General features: G+C 42.8%; 1 protein-coding gene across 2 annotated transcripts in view; it reads right to left on the reverse strand.

The window, feature by feature from the left end:
* ccdc135 (coiled-coil domain containing 135) overlaps window positions 1–17,599 on the reverse strand; it is a 99,866-nt gene that overhangs the window by 18,101 nt on the left and 64,166 nt on the right. For both annotated transcript variants that reach the window (XM_080202038.1, XM_080202037.1), the window contains exons 10-13: window positions 12,829–12,957; window positions 9,229–9,357; window positions 8,317–8,540; window positions 3,793–4,008 (exon numbers count right to left, since the gene is read on the reverse strand). In XM_080202038.1, coding sequence (XP_080058164.1) covers window positions 3,793–4,008; window positions 8,317–8,540; window positions 9,229–9,357; window positions 12,829–12,957 — 698 coding nt within the window. The remainder of the gene's footprint in view (window positions 1–3,792; window positions 4,009–8,316; window positions 8,541–9,228; window positions 9,358–12,828; window positions 12,958–17,599) is intronic.

Here is a 17,599-nt window from a genome sequence, read left to right on the forward strand (position 1 = left end):
GCATCTATAGGCTCCCCCTTATCCATAGCACGTTATTCCATCAAAGAACTCCAATAAATTGGTGAAATATGATTTCCCCTTCACAAAACAATGCAAATTCTTCCCAATTACTTTGAGTTTTACTAAGTGTCCAGCTATAAAGTGGTTAGCATTGTTACCTTACATGCCAGGGACCTGGGTTCAATTCTGGATTTGGGTGACTGTTTGGAGTTTGCACATTCTCCCCTCATCTGTGTCGGTTTCCTCTGAGTGTTCTGATTTCCTAAAATTGCTAAAATTGCACTTTAAAGAGGCCATTTGGCCTATCACGCCTGCACCAACAGCAATGCCACACAGGTGCTTTCCCTGTAACTCCACATATTTACCCTGCTAATCGTTCTGACACTAAGGGGCAATTTAGCATGGCAAATCCTTCTAATCCACACATCTTTGGACTGTGGGAGAGGAAACTGGAGCACCCAGAGGAAACCCACGCAGACATGGGGAGAACATGCAAACTCCACACAGATAGTCACCCAAGGCTGGAAACAAACTGGGTCCCTATATTGTATCTCATTTTGTATTACAGCTAGGCTGTTTAGAAATTATATTAGGAAGCACTTCTTCCGATTTTATTAAAGGTTTCCATTCTTGAGTTAGTTTTGAAAATAGGTGCGAAAGGAATAAAAGAAATGAGGAGAGGACCAGGGTGTAAACAATAAAGCACTCTGGCCAAAGTCAGAGTTGAAAGGGTCTAGTTAAAGAGTAAAGGATGGTGGGCACATTGAAACCTACAGCATTTAAGAGCAGTTGTGCAGGTCTAGGGAGAGCCCAGATTCATTGCACGCCTGCTAATTGATCCATCCATTTGCTTGAACGTGGAAAGAAAAGCCGAGATGGAGCTTTTGCTCCATGTTGAACATTTCCTCTCAGGTGGAGCAGTGATTCTGCAAGACGAATTCTCGTTTCCAAATTGAAACTTTGATACTACACATAATAAATGTATGTCTTAATCTTAACAAATAAAGTCAATGTTGACCAGATACAACCTCATGCTCTGAATCTCTAACGCTTTGCACCGACGCAGCCTGTGTCTTCAACAGTTTCATCATAGTATGATATAGAACCACATGTTTACAAGGCTTCGCCTCTGGGTCAACCTACAGGACAGTAAAAATAGATGAATTTCTTTAATGTCAGCACCTCTATTGTTTTTTTTCCAGGTTTAGATATCCTCCTAAGAGGATAGAAAATAACTAATGACCATATCAGCTACATAAAAGTACAAGGGAAAAAAACTACAGTGGCCACAAATGCGGTTAATTTTAAGGTGGTTTAGGGTCAGGTTAGATGTTAAAACTTCCAAATGCTGAAAATCGAACCCCAGCCCGTCCGCTTCTGGGGAAATGAGCTGACAGCTAACTCTATTGCAGCAGGTGGATTGGTGATTTAAATATCTTAATGTGGTTGGCAACCTCTGATTTAATCTGCTTTGCAGGTTTAACAGTGGCCAGCCAGACTTTCAGCAACCTTAACAGTTGAAAATAGACAAGGACAGTGTTAGGATATGGTAAGTGCCTTTAGGCACCAACAATGGTGCTGACAGAACAGGGGTAGTTGATTGAGGTAACAAGGAAAATCAATAAGGGTAGCTAATTTGATGTAGACTGCATGAATTCCAGCAAGGTGTTTGACCACATGACATGACTGGTCTAAAAGGTTAAAGCCCTGGGGTTCAAGTAACATGATAAGTTGGATCCAGGAATGTCAGAGAATAAAAGTTGATCGGTGTTTTTGTGACTGGAAACTGTTTCCAGTGGGGTTCTGCAGGGTTCAGTACTGGGCCCGTTGTTTTTTGTAGTACATATCAATGACTTAGACTTAAATTTACAGGGCACGATTGAGAAGTTTGCAGATGTTGGGCATGATCTTACCACCTTGCCACGCCCATCAATCAGCATGGCGAGCTGGACAGGTAGTGTGAGATGCATAAAGTCAGGTTTTCGCTCATGCCAAACAGGTTGTTATCTTCCCAGCCCCCATTTCATGGAGACAGCTGCTTTGCACACAAAATAGGCAATCGGAGGGGTTTGGTGTGTGTCGGTCCCTGCCATGGTGCAGGGTGGGGTGGGATTCTGCATTGGTGCAGCTGTGTGAAAGGAGTCGGTCTGTGGGCCTTGTGGTCGGGGGTCACTGCTGGCTTGGAGCTTGTTTTGTGCACATTCCCCTGGCTGCTGAGCAACCCCCAGGGGGTTGCTTACAAGGCTGACTCCCAACCCCACTGGTGTTGCTACGGTTACTCTGCCATCTGCCTGTTGGACAGGCTCTGTGGCTGACTGCTGACATTCCACTCCAGGCTCCACTAACAGTAACAAGCTGCAGGTCTGGCAGCTATTGTTCCATGATGTGGAGATGCCAGTGTTGGAGTGGGGTAAACACAGTAAGAATTCTCACAACACCAGGTTAAAGTCTAACTGGTTTATTTAGTAGCAAACACCACTAGCTTTTGGGATTTGCCTCTTCGTTAGGTGAGTGGGGAGTTCTGATCACAAACAGAGCATACAAAGGCACACACAGTTTACAGAATACTGATTAGAATGTGAGTCTTTACAGCTAATCAATTCTTAAAGGTGCAGACAATGTAAGTGGAGATAGCATTAAACATAGGTTAAAGAGATGTGTATTGTCTCCAGACAGGACAATAAGTGAGATGTTGCAAGCCCAGGCAAGTCATGGAGGTTACAGATAGTGTGACATGAACCCAAGATTCTGGTTGAGGCTGTCCTCATGTGTGCAGAACTTGGCTATTAGTTTCTGCTCAGCGACTCTGCGCTGTTGTATATCGTGAAGGCCGCCTTGGAGAACATTTACCTGAAGATCAGATGTCACGAGCATTCAGCCTTGGTTGAGGATGGCCCCAACCGGGATCTTGGGTTCATGTCACACTATCTGTAACCCCCATGACTTGCCTGGGCTTGCAACATCTCACTTACTGTCCTGTCTGGAGACAATACACATCTCTTTAATCTATGCTTAATGCTATCGCCAGTCACATTATCTGCACCTTTAAGACTTGATTAGCTGTAAAGACTCACATTCTAATCAGTATTCTGTAAACTGTGTGTGCTTTATATGCTCTGTTTGTGATCAGAACTCCCACTCCTCTGACAAAGGGGCAAACCCCAAAAGCTAGTGGTGTTTACTACCAAATAAACCTGTTGGTCTTTAACCTGGTGTTGTGAGACTTTCAGCTGTTGTTCCAACCAAGGGAGTTCACAGGTGTTAACACGGCTCCTTCACTGCACAGACTCTGCCGTGCTTCCTATGATGGGAACCCATTTCATGGTAGTCATGAGTGTGCTTCTCCAATGTCTGTTTGAACTGCAAGCCATTCCTGGAAGCCACTGCAACAAACATCCAAGTGAGTGCACCATATAACTGTGTGTTCTCCGTGCCCACTATGACAGGGATGTGACAAAGGTTGGCAGCCAATTGTAGAGTTGGGTTTCCAATGTCCCTACTCCTGGGGACACGGGTTGTTGGGAGGGAGAGAATGAGCATGGGATGGATAATCTTACTGACTGTCTGTCTCTCTCTCATTCCTCTTCACTCCGCAGTAACGGATTTCACTATACAGCCAGTAGACCTGGCTGCTGAGGAGGAGGGAGACGTCCGCCCACTACAGGGACAACTTGGGCTAAGGGATGCAGCAGAAAAACAGGGAGATGTCAGTTGGGGCCAGGACAAGGCTGCCCAAATTCTGAGAATAAAAGTAAGAACAATTTTTGCTACACAGTTACTATATTGCTGTACCTCAAAGGTGATGACAATCTGTTCCATGTTAACCTCTTGGTCATCCTTTTGCAACAAGTTTGGTGGGAGAATGAACTCTCGCTTCAGTGCTGTAATCCTGTCGTCCTCGCGATGATAGGTCAGATGGATGTGCTCTTGGGTGATCAAAAATACTTGCTCAGCCACATCCTCGTTTGCTGGCTTTGATCTGTCTCTGTCAAAACGTTCTGTTATTTTCTGAAAGGCAATGTGAGAAGCCAACAACTCTATTATACATATATATTTTATAATATATATTTTATTTCTTATTTTCAATGGTTTTACAGGAACGGTGACAACAATGGAGACAAAAAGATGTAATTATACAGTGTCTCTCACAACCTCAGGACACCCAAAAGTGGTTTACAATCACTATGGTAGTTTTTGAAGTGTAGTTAGTAGCTGTTATAATGTAGACAATTTAGTAGCCAATTTATGCATAGCAAAATTCCACAAGCAGCAATGATATAAATAGCCAGGCAATATATTTCAGTGATGTTGGTTAGGAGTAAACATTGGGCAGGGCACTGGGGATGGCTCTTTGCTCTTCTTTGAAATAATGTCATTAGATCCTTCAGGCCCACCTTAGATGGTAGACACAGCCTTTGTTTACTTTTTCTTCTGCACTGGAGTGTCTGAAATGGGACTTGAACACAGCACTTTCTAACTTGAAGACAAGACTGCAACCAAAGTATCATAGTGGTATTGTCGCTGGACTAGTATTCCAGAGTAATACAAAGAACAAAGAAAAATACAGCACAGGAACAGGCCCTTCAGCCCTCCAAGCCTGTTCCGATCATGATACCTGCCTAAGCTAAAACCACATGCACATACGGAGTCCGTATCCTTCCATTCCCATCCTATTCATGTATTCGTCTAGTTGTCCCTTAAATACTGCTATCGTACCTGTTCCCACCACCTCCGCGGGTAGTGCGTTCCAAACGTACACCACCCTCTGTGCCTCATACACCTCCTCCAAAATTTTCCTGATGCATCTTAAACCTATGTCCCCTAGTACTTGACTTTTCTATCCTAGGAAAGAACATCTGACTATCTACTCTATCCATGCCATTCATAATATTGTAAACCTCTACCAGGTCATCTCTCAACCTCTGTCATTCCAGCGAGAACAAACCGAGTTTATCCAACATCTCTTCATAGCTAATACCTTCAAGACCAGGCAACATCCTGGTAAACTTCTGCTGTATCCTCTCTAAAGCATTCACATTCTTCTGGTAGTGTGGCAGCCAGAATTGTATGCAATTGATGTGGGGACCCAGGTTTGAATCCCACTACAGTATAATTTGAATTCAATCAGTAACAATCTGGAGTTAAACATCTAATGATGACCAGGAAACCATTGTTGATTGTCGGAAGAACCCATTTGGTTCATAAATATCCTTTACAGAAGGAAATCTGCCGTCCTTACATGGTCTGACCCTTGTGATTCCCGACCAACAGTAATGTGATTGACTTTTAAATATTCTCCAAAATGGCCTAGCAAGCCACTGAATTGAATCAAAATCACTTGAAAGCCTAGAAGGAATGAAACCAGGTGGACCATCCAGCATCAACTTAGTACCTGAAATGACAATGGTAAACTCAGCCCTGTTGACCTTGCAAAGTCCTCCTTACTAACATCTGCGGTCTTGTGTCAAAACACGGAGAGCTGTCTCACAGACTAGTCATAGTCAAACTCACAGAATCATACCTTACACTCAATGTCTCAGACACCACCATCACCATCCTTGGATATGTCCTGTCCCACTGGCAGAAACAAACCAAGCAGATGTGGTGACACAGTAGTGGACAGTTGGGATGGAGTTGCCCTGGGAGTCGTCAATGTTTGACGACTATGGACTCTATGAAGTCTCATGGCATCAGGATAAACATGGTGAATAACCTTGTGAAAATACATACTTGACCTCATCCTCATCAACCTGTCTGCCGCAGATGCATCTGTCCTTGACAGTATCAGTAGGAATGACCACTGCATAGTCCTTGTGGAGACTAAGTCCTGTCTCCACCCTGAGGACATCCTCCATCGTGTTGTGTGGCACTGCTACCATGCTAAATGGGAGAGAATTGGAACAAATCTAGCACTTCAAAACTGGGCATCCATGAGGTGCTTTGGGCCTTCAGCAGCAATATAATCATACTTGACCACAATTTGTAATTCATGGATCAGCATATCCTGCATTCTACAATCACCACAAAACCAGGGATCAACCCTGGTCCAATGAGGGCATGCCAGGAGAAAAAACAGGCATACCTAAAAATGGGGTGCCAACCTGTTGAGGCTACAACTTGTGTGCCATGCAGCCTAAGCACCCTGCAATAGACAGAGCTAAGCAATCCCACAAACAGTGGATGAGATCTAAGTTCTGCAGTCCTGCCACATCCAGTCATGAATGGTGGTGGGCATATAAACAACTCGCTGGAGGAGGACGCTCAATAAGTATCTCAATCCTCGAAGATAGGGGAAGTCCAGCAAATTGTGCCAAATTTAAGGCTGAAGCATTTTTTCCATCTCAGCCTTCTCCAGAGGTCCTAGCATCACAATTGCTTCAATTAATTTGATTCACTCCACGTGATATCAAGAAACAGCGAAAGTATGGAATACTGCAAAGGCTATAATCCCAGACAATATTCCAGCAGTAGTACTGAAGATCTGAGCTCCAGAACTTGCTGCACCCCTAGCCAAGCTGTGCGTGTACAGCTACAACTCTGGCTTCTACCCGGCAACATGGAAAATTGCCTAGATATGTCCTAGACATAAAGTGCAGGAAAATCCAACTCAGCCAATTGCCATCCTATCGGTCTACTCTGAATCATCAGTAAGCTGATGGAAGGAGTCACTAACAGTGCTATCTAGTGGCATTTGCTTAGCAATAACCAGTTCACAGATGTTCAGTGTCCTGTCAGGGTCACTCATCTCATTACAGCTTGGTCCAAACATGGACAAAAGAGCTGTAACCCAAAGGGAAGTTAAGAGTGACTGACCTTGACATCAAGGCAACATTTGACCAAGTGTGGAAATGAGCAACCCTAGAAAAAATGGAGTTGATGGGAATTAGGGGAAAGCCCTCCACTGGTTGGAGTCACATGTAGTACAAAGGAAGATTATTGTTGGAGGTCAATCATCTCAGTTCCAGGACGTCATTGTAGTAGTTCCTCAGGGAAGTATCCTTGGATCAATCATTTTCAGCTGCTTCATCAATGACCTTCCCTCCATCATAAGGTCAGAAGTGGGGATGTTTTTGATGACTGCACAATGCTCAGCACCATTTGCGACTTCTCTGATACTGAAGTAGTCCATGTTCAAATGAGCAAAAACTGGACAATATCCCAAGGGCTGACAAGTGGTAAGTAACATTTGTGCCTCACAAGTGCTCGGCAATGATCATCACCAACAACAATCGAACAATGGATCATTGATATTTATTGGCATTACCATTGCTGAATCGCCCTCTATCAAAATGCAGGGGTTACAATTAACCAGAAACTGAACAAGAATAGCCATATAAATACTTTGGGAATAGGAGTGAGTCAGAAGCTGGAAATCCTGTGGCAAACATTTCACCTTCTTACTTCCCAAAGCCTGTCCATTATCTAAAACGTGCAAGTCAGGAGAGTAATGGAATACTCTCCACTTGTCTGGAACAGTGCAGCCCCAACAACACTCATGAAACTTGACACTATCCAGGACAAAGCAGCCCATTTGATAGGCACCCCATCCGCAAATATTCACTCCCCTCCATTACTGATGTACAGTGGCAACAATGTATATGTTTGTACTGCAGATATTTACCAAGGCCCCTTAGATGGCACCTTCCAAATCCATGTCTGTTACCAAAGATACGAACAATAGATAGATGGGAACACCACCATCTAGAAGTTTCCACCATGCCACACACACTGCCCTGACTTGGAAATATTTTGGAACTGGTTCCTTCACTGTCATTGGGTCAAAATCATGAAACTCCCATCCAATAGCACTGTGGGTGTACCTACACCACATGGACTGCAGCGATTCAAGAAGGCAGCTCACCATCATCTTCTGAAGGGCAATTTAGGATGGGCAATAAATGCTGGGCAAGTCAGTGATGCTCACATTCAATCAATGAATTTTTATAAATGGCTACACTCCACTCACAGTATTCATTAAACGATAGGTTATATGGTTTTTCTGCTCTGTCATTGAGAAAACATTTTGGATACCAGCAGTTGTTTGTTGCCTCATTGAATTGGTGGGGGGTTGGGGGGGGGTAGGAATTGCAACTTCTCTCAGTTTCCCTGGGCTACTTCTTGTCCCTGGTCACTAGTGACCTTTCACTAGATGTCAAACAGGATCAGTTTGAGTCCCTCCAAAACTGAATAATTCACTCTTTTAGATTTGCTCTTGAGCTATTGTCATTGACAAAGTGCCAAAAACATACCCCAAGTAATAGCTTTCACAGAAGGTTCTGTAAGAGGAGAAAATAGGGGAAGGAACAAATTACTAACCACAATGGTGCGATAGTTTAACTGAAACGCTCCTGGGAGCTTCACTTTCCTCAATCGTTTGGCAAATGTTGTTAGTCTGTAAATGAGGAAATCTGGCCTGTCTTTGAATCTCTCTGTCATCTCTGTCGCATTTTCCACTCTGCTCACTAGCCCATCCACACGTAGCTGGCTGATATACTTCAATGTCCTGTCAGTCTCTGGTTCAGATGATCGAAATATGTGCTCTGCAAGATATAAACACCAGGGAGAGGTGGTGCAGTGAATGAGACACATGGCACTGGTCCAAACATTGAAGCTCAAAGTGATCCAAAGCATTTCACAACTCCACTATTCAGAATCTATTTAAGGTCACTTTTCTTCCCTTGTCTCATGATGGCTACAATTCTTTTGTGTCTGATTTCTTAACCAAAGACAGCATTGGCCTCCACAATCTCCCCACAAATAACAATTCATTTGTTTGCTTAGGTAGTGAGTGATAGTTTCTTCACTATCCTAACCACAAGCTGCTTAAAGAGTGAGGGTCTAACTGAGTGCTTTTCTCACTCTATTTCAGCCACAACAGTTAGTTATTTTAGACCAAAAAGTACATTTTTGGAATCCTCTCAGAGGCTCCTAGTTGTGATGGGTTTCCTTTAGGTGGTGAGAATCCTGGTATTGGTTTGGGTGTTGTGGGAGCTTAAGGAAACAAGCCCAACCTAGGGGTATAGTTTGGGATCATGACAGTGTCAGGTATGTGCAAAAAACACATTCAACATATGATTAGTCACAGAGTCCATGCAATGTCTGAGTTGTTCCTACAATCCAGGTGACTCCATGATTCTATGAGTTTATGACTCTACACTGTAATCAAACTTTTCTATAAACCACTCCTGTTAGTTATGTGTTCTCTCATCGAGGTTCCGTTGACCTTACTTTTGACCGCCGTGCTTCGGCCATTTTTAAAGTACTCTATAATGGTCCGAGTTCTCATGTTACGTTCAATTTTCTCAAGCATGTCCTTTCTGTTCGAGTACCACTCTGTCACCTTCACAAAAGAAGTACCTGTGGATAATTTAAACAAAAAATGGTCTTGAATCTCATGCTAAGCCACCTCCTGCTGTATCCTTTAATATTCATTCTTAATTATATGATTATTTGTACATAGTGAGATTCGGGACCCTGATTTCTATCAAGCATTCTTCATTTTACATCCATTTGCTTCATAGAGTACCATTCGTTTACTGACTAGAGATGTGCACCCTGTTGAAGAACTAATGACATTCCTCACCTGGGATAATCTTGTGAAATTCATCAAGCTGTTGTAGGGAGAAACTTTGTTAGTTTTTGATTGGTCAGCTTCTTACAACAAAGTGTCTCAGACCAACTTATAGTCATGCGTAAAGTCAAATTTTGTTGTCAATATTATAGAGCCAGCCACAGTTCAATTGGTTCATTAGAGTCACAGAGCCACACAGCACGGAAACAGGCCCTTCAGCCCAACTGGTCCATGCCGACCGTGGTGCTCTCCCAGGTTATCTCCATTGTCCATGTTTGGCGCATATCCCTCTAATCCCTTCCCATTCATGTACTTATCCAAATACTTTTTAAATGTTGCTATTTCACCTGCGTCAACCACTTTCCCTGGCAGCTCATTCCATATACGCACCATCGTCTGCATGAAGAAGTTACCCCTCATGTTCCTTTTAAATCTTTCCCATCTCACCATAAACATATGCCCATTGTGTGATGCTCAGAGAGATAATATATACCAAGCAATCAAAGCTTGATCTCCTGATGTAATCGGTCCTGAAGATGCTTCACCTACAAGGGTGCTTGGGCCATACATCAAGAATTCCTATTCATTACAGAGAGGACCCATGGAGCCACATGGAGTTGCTTTCTTTTACTTGGGCCGCTTTTCTTGTCCCTCAATTACAGCAATTATTACCAAGATATTGGACAGTGAAGGAGCAGATTCACAGGTGTTATCCATTTGATATCAGAACCTGCCGCCTGATGCCAGAATCTGATGAACAAAGATGGATGAATGTTGCAGAAAAAGAAAATGAAAGGGCATAAGTAATGATATAGCAAATTCTTCTGTGTTTATTAGTGTGAAAGAGCAGAACATTTCTTGGACCCTAGGTGATATGACTACCTTCCTGGATGTCAATGGGGCCTGTTCTTGCCTGCTGGGTTCCTGGTTTTGATGTCCTGCTTGCGTGAAGTGGCTGAAAGGGTGATGGTCCAACATGTTCAATTGTCTGCCTTTCAGTTCTTCAAGCATTGGCATTCTCAGAAAATGGAGTACGCATCACCTTCTGCATGAAGAAGTTGCCCTTCAGGTTCCTCCCAAGGTTTCAAAGTCCAAACACTTTTGAGACACTGACACCTCTTAATGATTAGTGCCACTATGGCACTAAATGCAATATGACGGATATCATTGATTATCTGCTTGTGGAGTCCAGGGAGGCAAGAATAAGGTACACTAATACAAGCTACTGAACTATTAGGGTGGAAATATGAAAGGATATAACATAACGAACCACAGAATGATACAGCGCAGGAGGCATTCTGCCCATTGTGTCTATTTTAGCTCTTTAAAAGCGCTATTTATTTAGCCCCACTCTCCTACACTGTCCCCTTAGCTATGAAATTCTTTACACTTCAAATACATACTTAATTCTCCATTGAAAGTTATTATAAAAACTACTTTAAAAATTCTTAAAAGCAGTACATTCCAGATCATAACAATGCACAATATAAAAACAAATAACCTTAAATATACGTCCTGTGTCCCCACTGGTAACAGCTTCTCTGTATTTAATCTATAGAAAATCTTTCATAATTTTGAACATCTCCATCAAATCTCCCTTAACATTCACAGCTCTAAGAAGAACAACTTAGTTTTCCAAATCTTTGCATAGAATTGAAGTCTTTTGTCCCTGGTGTCACTCTAATAAATTCCATTTACACCATCCCTCAGTCTTTGATATCCTTCATTAAGTATAGTGCTCAGAATTGACACAATGCTCCAGCTGGAGCCTAGTGAGTCTTTTATAAATGTGTGACGTGTGCCCCAAAACGGGAAAATCCCGCCAGAGGTCAACAGACCTTTGCATGGCCCGTCCCCACCCACTACGATTTCTGTGGTGGGTGGGACGGGAAAATTCCACCCCCCGTGTTTTTCCTGTTTACAGGGCGAACTGTAGAGAGGGTCACAGGACCCAGGAAACCAATCAGGAGCCAGGGAGAGGGATCACCCAAACAAACCTGGACCTACAGCAGATTCAATCTTGGATGACGACTGGTAGTACAGCTGTACGTAAATAAACTTACTGATTTTATTTATCTAACTGATGAACTGGAGTTATTATGAAAGGTTTAGCATAAATTCCTTGCTTTTCTACTTAATGCCTCTAATTATAAAAGCAAGGATGCTGTATGCCATTTCAACAGTCATTTCAACATGTCTCATAACAAATCAATAAAATAACCCATACTCAGTCTATAGGATCTGAGCTTAAATGACAGACACCTTTAAAGTTTTATACATTATTTCCCAGGGACCTGAACTCTCTGATATTCAAATTTGATTTATGGCAATATTTTGCTACTAATTGACTGAATATTATCTGTGGAATTGTCCACAGCTCATGTGCAATTTGCTCCTGGGTTTCTTTTTGTTCTTTATGCACAAGGTTTCCTGATATGCATGGTGAGCAGATGAGGTCTTGACAGGCAGACTGTTCAAATATTCAGCATCTATTAATCAGTTCTTCTGATAGAAAGTTCCCTAACAAGCAGAGGTCTTATTGTGGAAAGTTGCTATTTGGTTGATGAATGAGTGGCAGAGTGGCATAGTGGTTAGCACTGCTGCCTCACAGTGCCAGGGACCGGGTTTGATTCCAGCCTCAGGTGACTGTCTGTGTGGAGTTTGCATGTTCTCCCCGTGTCTGCATGGGTTTCCTCCGGGTGTTCCGGTTTTCACCCCACAGTCCGAAAGGTGTGCAGGATAGGTGGATTGGCCATGCTCAATTGTCCCTTAGTGTCAGGGGGATTAACAAAGTAAATGCATGGGGTTATGGGGATAAATCCTGGGTGGGATTGTTTTTGGGCAGGCTCGAGATTCTATGATTGGGAATTAAAATATAATTTAAAACCTGCTAAACAACTTAGCTCCCAAAGTGCATTTGCCAGTTTTGGTACTGTGTTATACAGATCAGGAAACTCCGAGGTTCCACTGTCAATTTATTTCTGATGCCCTGATAGTCATACAGCAACTTTACCCCACACCTGCTTGTTGAAAAGTGCATGACTGTGGATGCTGGATGAGGAGCAAAAGGCCTCGGTTGTGATACCCCAATAACACTTGAAATAGTTTGTCATTATTCTGAAGGTTCAGACAACAAAATAATAATCAACCTGGGCTGCCAACATTCATTAAACCATCCCTGACATGACAAAATACCTTCAGGAGGGAAATAAAAGGGAAGAAAGCTGATGAAAACACTTAAAACCATTAAAACTTACATTCAATATCCTCATATTCAATCAGTCGCATCACCATCCCATCAACGTTCAAGTACGGTGCATACTTTTCTAGGTTTGCCTTCTTATACTGAATTATCTTCTCACCTTTTGGACAGCGTGTTTCAATGTCTGCAAGGAGTACAAAAATCATCTTAATGTTCCTGTCTCTATTGCCAAGGCAATTCTATGTGATCGTACTTTCTGGTTCTTTGAAATAGATATTCAATCAATCCCACTTCCCTGTTCTTTCCCACGGCCCTGCACTTTTCTTCTCTTTCAAGCATTTATCCAATTTCCTTTTGAAATTTATCACTGGATATACCTCCACCCTTTCAAAAAGTGCATTGCAGATCATGACAGATTGCTGAGTAAAAAAAATTCCCCTCAACTCCCCCTGGTCATTTTGCCAATAATATTAAATCTTTATCCTTTGGTCAGTGTCATTCCTGTCAGTAGATACAGTTTCTCCATATCTACTCTAAAATCTTTCAGATTCTATTTGATCTCTCATCACACTTAAGGGGAACAAATCCAGCATTTAAAACATTTTTTTATTCCATCCAAAAAGCCAAATTCCAATTGAATCCAATTCGTGGTCCCCATGAGAGGGACAAATAAGATCCAAATTGACAGAATGAGGCATTGCACCCCATCCTGGGTTTGATCTGATGCTTCATCTTAGCCCAAAAGCCGAGATAGCTTGAACCTCATCAGCTACCCTGAAATTGACTCTACCCCAGCCTGGGAGATCAATCTGCTTGATCACTGCCTCGCCTCTGCCAGCTGTTGGCTGGGGAAAGATTGCAACATTTTTAAAGTGAGTTGTTGAGATTCATGTTATTTTTGTTCAAACAATGGTAAAGGTAACTATAGCTCAGGGTACTGGTCCAATTCCAGTTCCTTTCCCACACTTAGTGGTGTACCGTGGCAAACTTCACCTGTTTCCATAACTGATTATTCATAAAACAGGTCTATCTCCAGAGGCTTATATAGCTTAAGGGCCCCAGTCACAACAAGCATAGCTAACCATCTCTCCCACTCTTACCACCAACCATTGCATGTTTGAAAAGATTTGCGGGTTGACACACTCAACCTGTTTGGCCGCATCATGAACGCACCTTCCTAGAATGGACTTAATCCCAGAGGCAGTGACGCTACTACCCACTGCACCACAAGATCTCCTCAGGGTGGAGTGCAGTGCAATAGTCTGATTTGATCAGTAATTAAATAACAGCATGTTCACCTACACACAAATCTCACAATGTGGGATTGGTGCTGATGGTTGGACACAAACCATGAATGTTTCAGGGTGTCGGTAGGCAGCTGCTTAAGAGAGCGTTAGTAAAAAGTCTGACAACACCAGGTTTAAGTCCAATCGATTTATTTGATAGTAAACTCACTAGCTTTCGAGGTTTCCCTCTTCTTCGGGTGAATGGAGAGTTCTGGCCTCAGACAGAGCATATAAAGCACAGACAGTTTACAGATTACTGATTAGAATGTGAATCTTTACACCTAACCTGCTGTTCAAGTCTTAAAGTGGCCGACAATGTGAGTGGAAGGAGGACTGATCACAGGTTAAAGAGATGTGTATTGTCTCCAGACAGTACAGTAAGTGAGGTTTTGCAAACCCAGGCAAGTCACAGGGGTTACAGATAGTGCGACATGAACCCAAGATCCCTGTTGAGACTGTCCTCGCGTGTGCGGAACTTGGCTATCAGTCTCTGCTCAGCGACTCTGCACTGTCGTGTGTCGTGAAGGCCGCCTTGGAGAATGCTTACCCGAAGGTCAGAGGCTGAATGCCCATGACCACTGAAGTGTTCGCCAACAAGAAGGGAACAGTCTTGCCTGGTGATTGTCGAGCGATGTTCATTCATCCATTGCCGTAGTGTCTGGTTCCAGGCAAGACTGTTCCCTTCCTGTTGGCGAACACTTCAGTGGTCATGGGCATTCAGCCTCTGACCTTCAGGTAAGCATTCTCCAAGGCAGCCTTCACAACACACGACAGCGCAGAGTCGCTGAGCAGAGACTGATAGCCAAGTTCCGCACACATGAGGATGGCCTCAACAGGGATCTTGGGTTCATGTCGCACTATCTGTAACCCCCGTGACTTGCCTGGGTTTGCAAAACCTCACTTACTGTACTGTCTGGAGACAAAACACATCTCTTTAACCTGTGATCAGTCCTCCTTCCACTCACATTGTCGGCCACTTTAAGACTTGAACAGCAGGTTAGGTGTAAAGATTCACATTCTAATCAGTAATCTCTAAACTGTCTGTGCTTTATATGCTCCGTCTGAGGCCAGAACTCTCCATTCACCTGAAGAAGAGGGAAACCTCGAAAGCTAGTGAGTTTACTATCAAATAAATCGGTTGGACTTAAACCTGGTGTTGTCAGACTTTTTACTGTGTTTACCCCTGTCCAACGCCGGCGTATCCACATTAAGAGAGCATTGGACAGAAGATTCTACCATGGGAATGACAAAATGACAGAAGTTGAGCAAATAGTTTGTGTGTGTTTTTACAGTATAAGATGTAAATGACCAGAAATAGGGGGTAACCAAGGAGGTGATAAGAGTCAGAAATTTAAAGTAATTAATATCAGTAGAGAAACGAAAGGCATCAAGTACCGAAAATTCTGCAGAACCTGACGACCAACATTCTAACAGAGGTATGTGCAGAAATAGTGAATACACTGGGTTTAACCTTTTTTTAAAATTTGATTTGATTTATTTACAGTCAGATCATAGAATCATAGAACCCTACAGTGCAGAAAGAGGCCCTTCGGCCCATCGAATCTGCACCAAACACAATCCCACCCAGGCCCTACCCCCATATCCCTACATATTTTACCCACTAATCCCTCTAACCTACACATCTCAGGACACTAAGGGGCAATTTTATGGCATGGTCAATCAACCTAACCTGCACATCTTTGGACTGTGGGAGGAAACCAGAGTACCCAGAGGAAACCCATGCAGGCACGAGGAGAATGTGCAAACTCTGCACAGACAGTGACCTGAGCCAGGAATCAAATCCAGGTCCCTGAAGCTGTGAAGCAGCAGTGCTAACCACAGTGCTACCATGCACCCCCCCCCCCCCCCCCCTCCTCCACCCCGCCCCGGCACATATATTGGGATACAGTAAAAAGCAGTGTTTCTTGCACGGTGGACAGATAAAACATACCATTCATAGAATACATAAGGGAGAAGGAAAGGGAAGGATGCAGAATGTAATGTTACAGTCATAGCTAGGGTATCAAGAATGATCAACTTAATATAAGGTAGGTCCATTCAAATGTCTGATGGCAGCAAGGAAGAAGCTGTTTTTGAGAAGGTTGGTATGTGACCTCAGACTTTTCTATCCTTTTTCCCAAAAGAAGAAGGTGGAAGAGAGTACATCTAGGGTATGTGGGGTTCTTGATTATGCTGGCTGCTTTTTCAGGACAGTGGGAAGTGTAGACAGATGGATGGGAGGCTGGTTTGTGTGATGGACTGGGCTACATTTACAACCCTTTGTAGTTTTTTGCAGTCTTGGACAGAGCAGGAGCCATACCAAGATATGATACTTCCAGAAAGGATGCTTTCTATGGTGCATCTGTAAAAATTGGTGAGAGTCGTAGCAGACATGCCAAATTTCCTTAGCCACCTAAGAAAGTAGAGGCATTGGTTGGCTTTCTTAACTATAGCTTTGGTGTGGAGAGACTCGGATAGGTTGCTGGTGATCTGGACACCTAGGAGCTTGAAGCTCACTGCCAAAATTACTAGGTTCTGGAACAATTCCAGTGGATTGGAAGTTAGCAAATGTAACACTGCCATTCAAGAAAGGATGAAGAGAGAAAACAGGAAGCTACATGCTAGTTAGCTTTAACATCAGTCATTAGGAAATGCTGCAATCTAGTGAAAGAGAAGGGAGTTAAGATACTGGATCAGCTAAATAAATGCTTTGCATCTGTCTTTACCAAAGAAGAAGACAAGGTTGTCTTGGTGTTGAAAGAGGAGGTCACTCAGACTTGAAGGGTTTAATATTGGTAAGGAGGCGATATTGGATATGCTGTCAGTACATAACGTTGATAGGAAAGATAATCATAGGCGATTTTAATTTACATATAGACTAGAAAAATCAGATGGGCAAAGGCAGCATAAATGAGGAGTTCATAGAATGTTTTCAGGATAGTTTCTTAGAACAGTAGGTTCTGGAGCCAACCAGAGAGCAGGCTACGCTCGACATGGTATTGTGCAATGAGTTAGGATTAAGGTACCCCAAGGTAGCAGTGATCATAAATCATTGTTCTTTACATTCAGTTTGAGGGTGAGAAGAGTGCACCGGAGCCTAGTGTTTCAAACTTAAATAAGGTAATTATGAGAGCTGAGCTAGCTCAAGTGAACTGGCAATTTGGGCTAAGGGATAGGTCACTAGATTTGCAGTGGTAAGCATTTAAGGGGATATTTCAGAGCACACAGACCAGATACATTTCAATGAGAAAGAAAAAAATCCAAGCAAAGAAACTGCCATCCATGGCTTACAAAAAAATTAAGATAGTATCAAACTTAAAAAAAAGCATATAATTGCTCAAAGACAGGGTGGTAGGTCAGAAGACAGCTAAGAATGATAGAAAGACGAATAAGGGGGGAAAAATTAGAATATGGCAGAAAGACAGCAAAAAATAAAACACAGGTAGTAAGAGTTTCTATAGATACTGAAATAAGAGATGAGTTAACAAAGTGAGCATTGGTCCTATAGAAAGTGATATACCATTGGGAATGGTAATGGAA

Source organism: Carcharhinus amblyrhynchos, chromosome 14 (genome assembly GCF_965287045.1).
Source record: "Carcharhinus amblyrhynchos chromosome 14, sCarAmb.v2.hapA, whole genome shotgun sequence".
Classification (NCBI taxonomy): domain Eukaryota; kingdom Metazoa; phylum Chordata; class Chondrichthyes; order Carcharhiniformes; family Carcharhinidae; genus Carcharhinus; species Carcharhinus amblyrhynchos.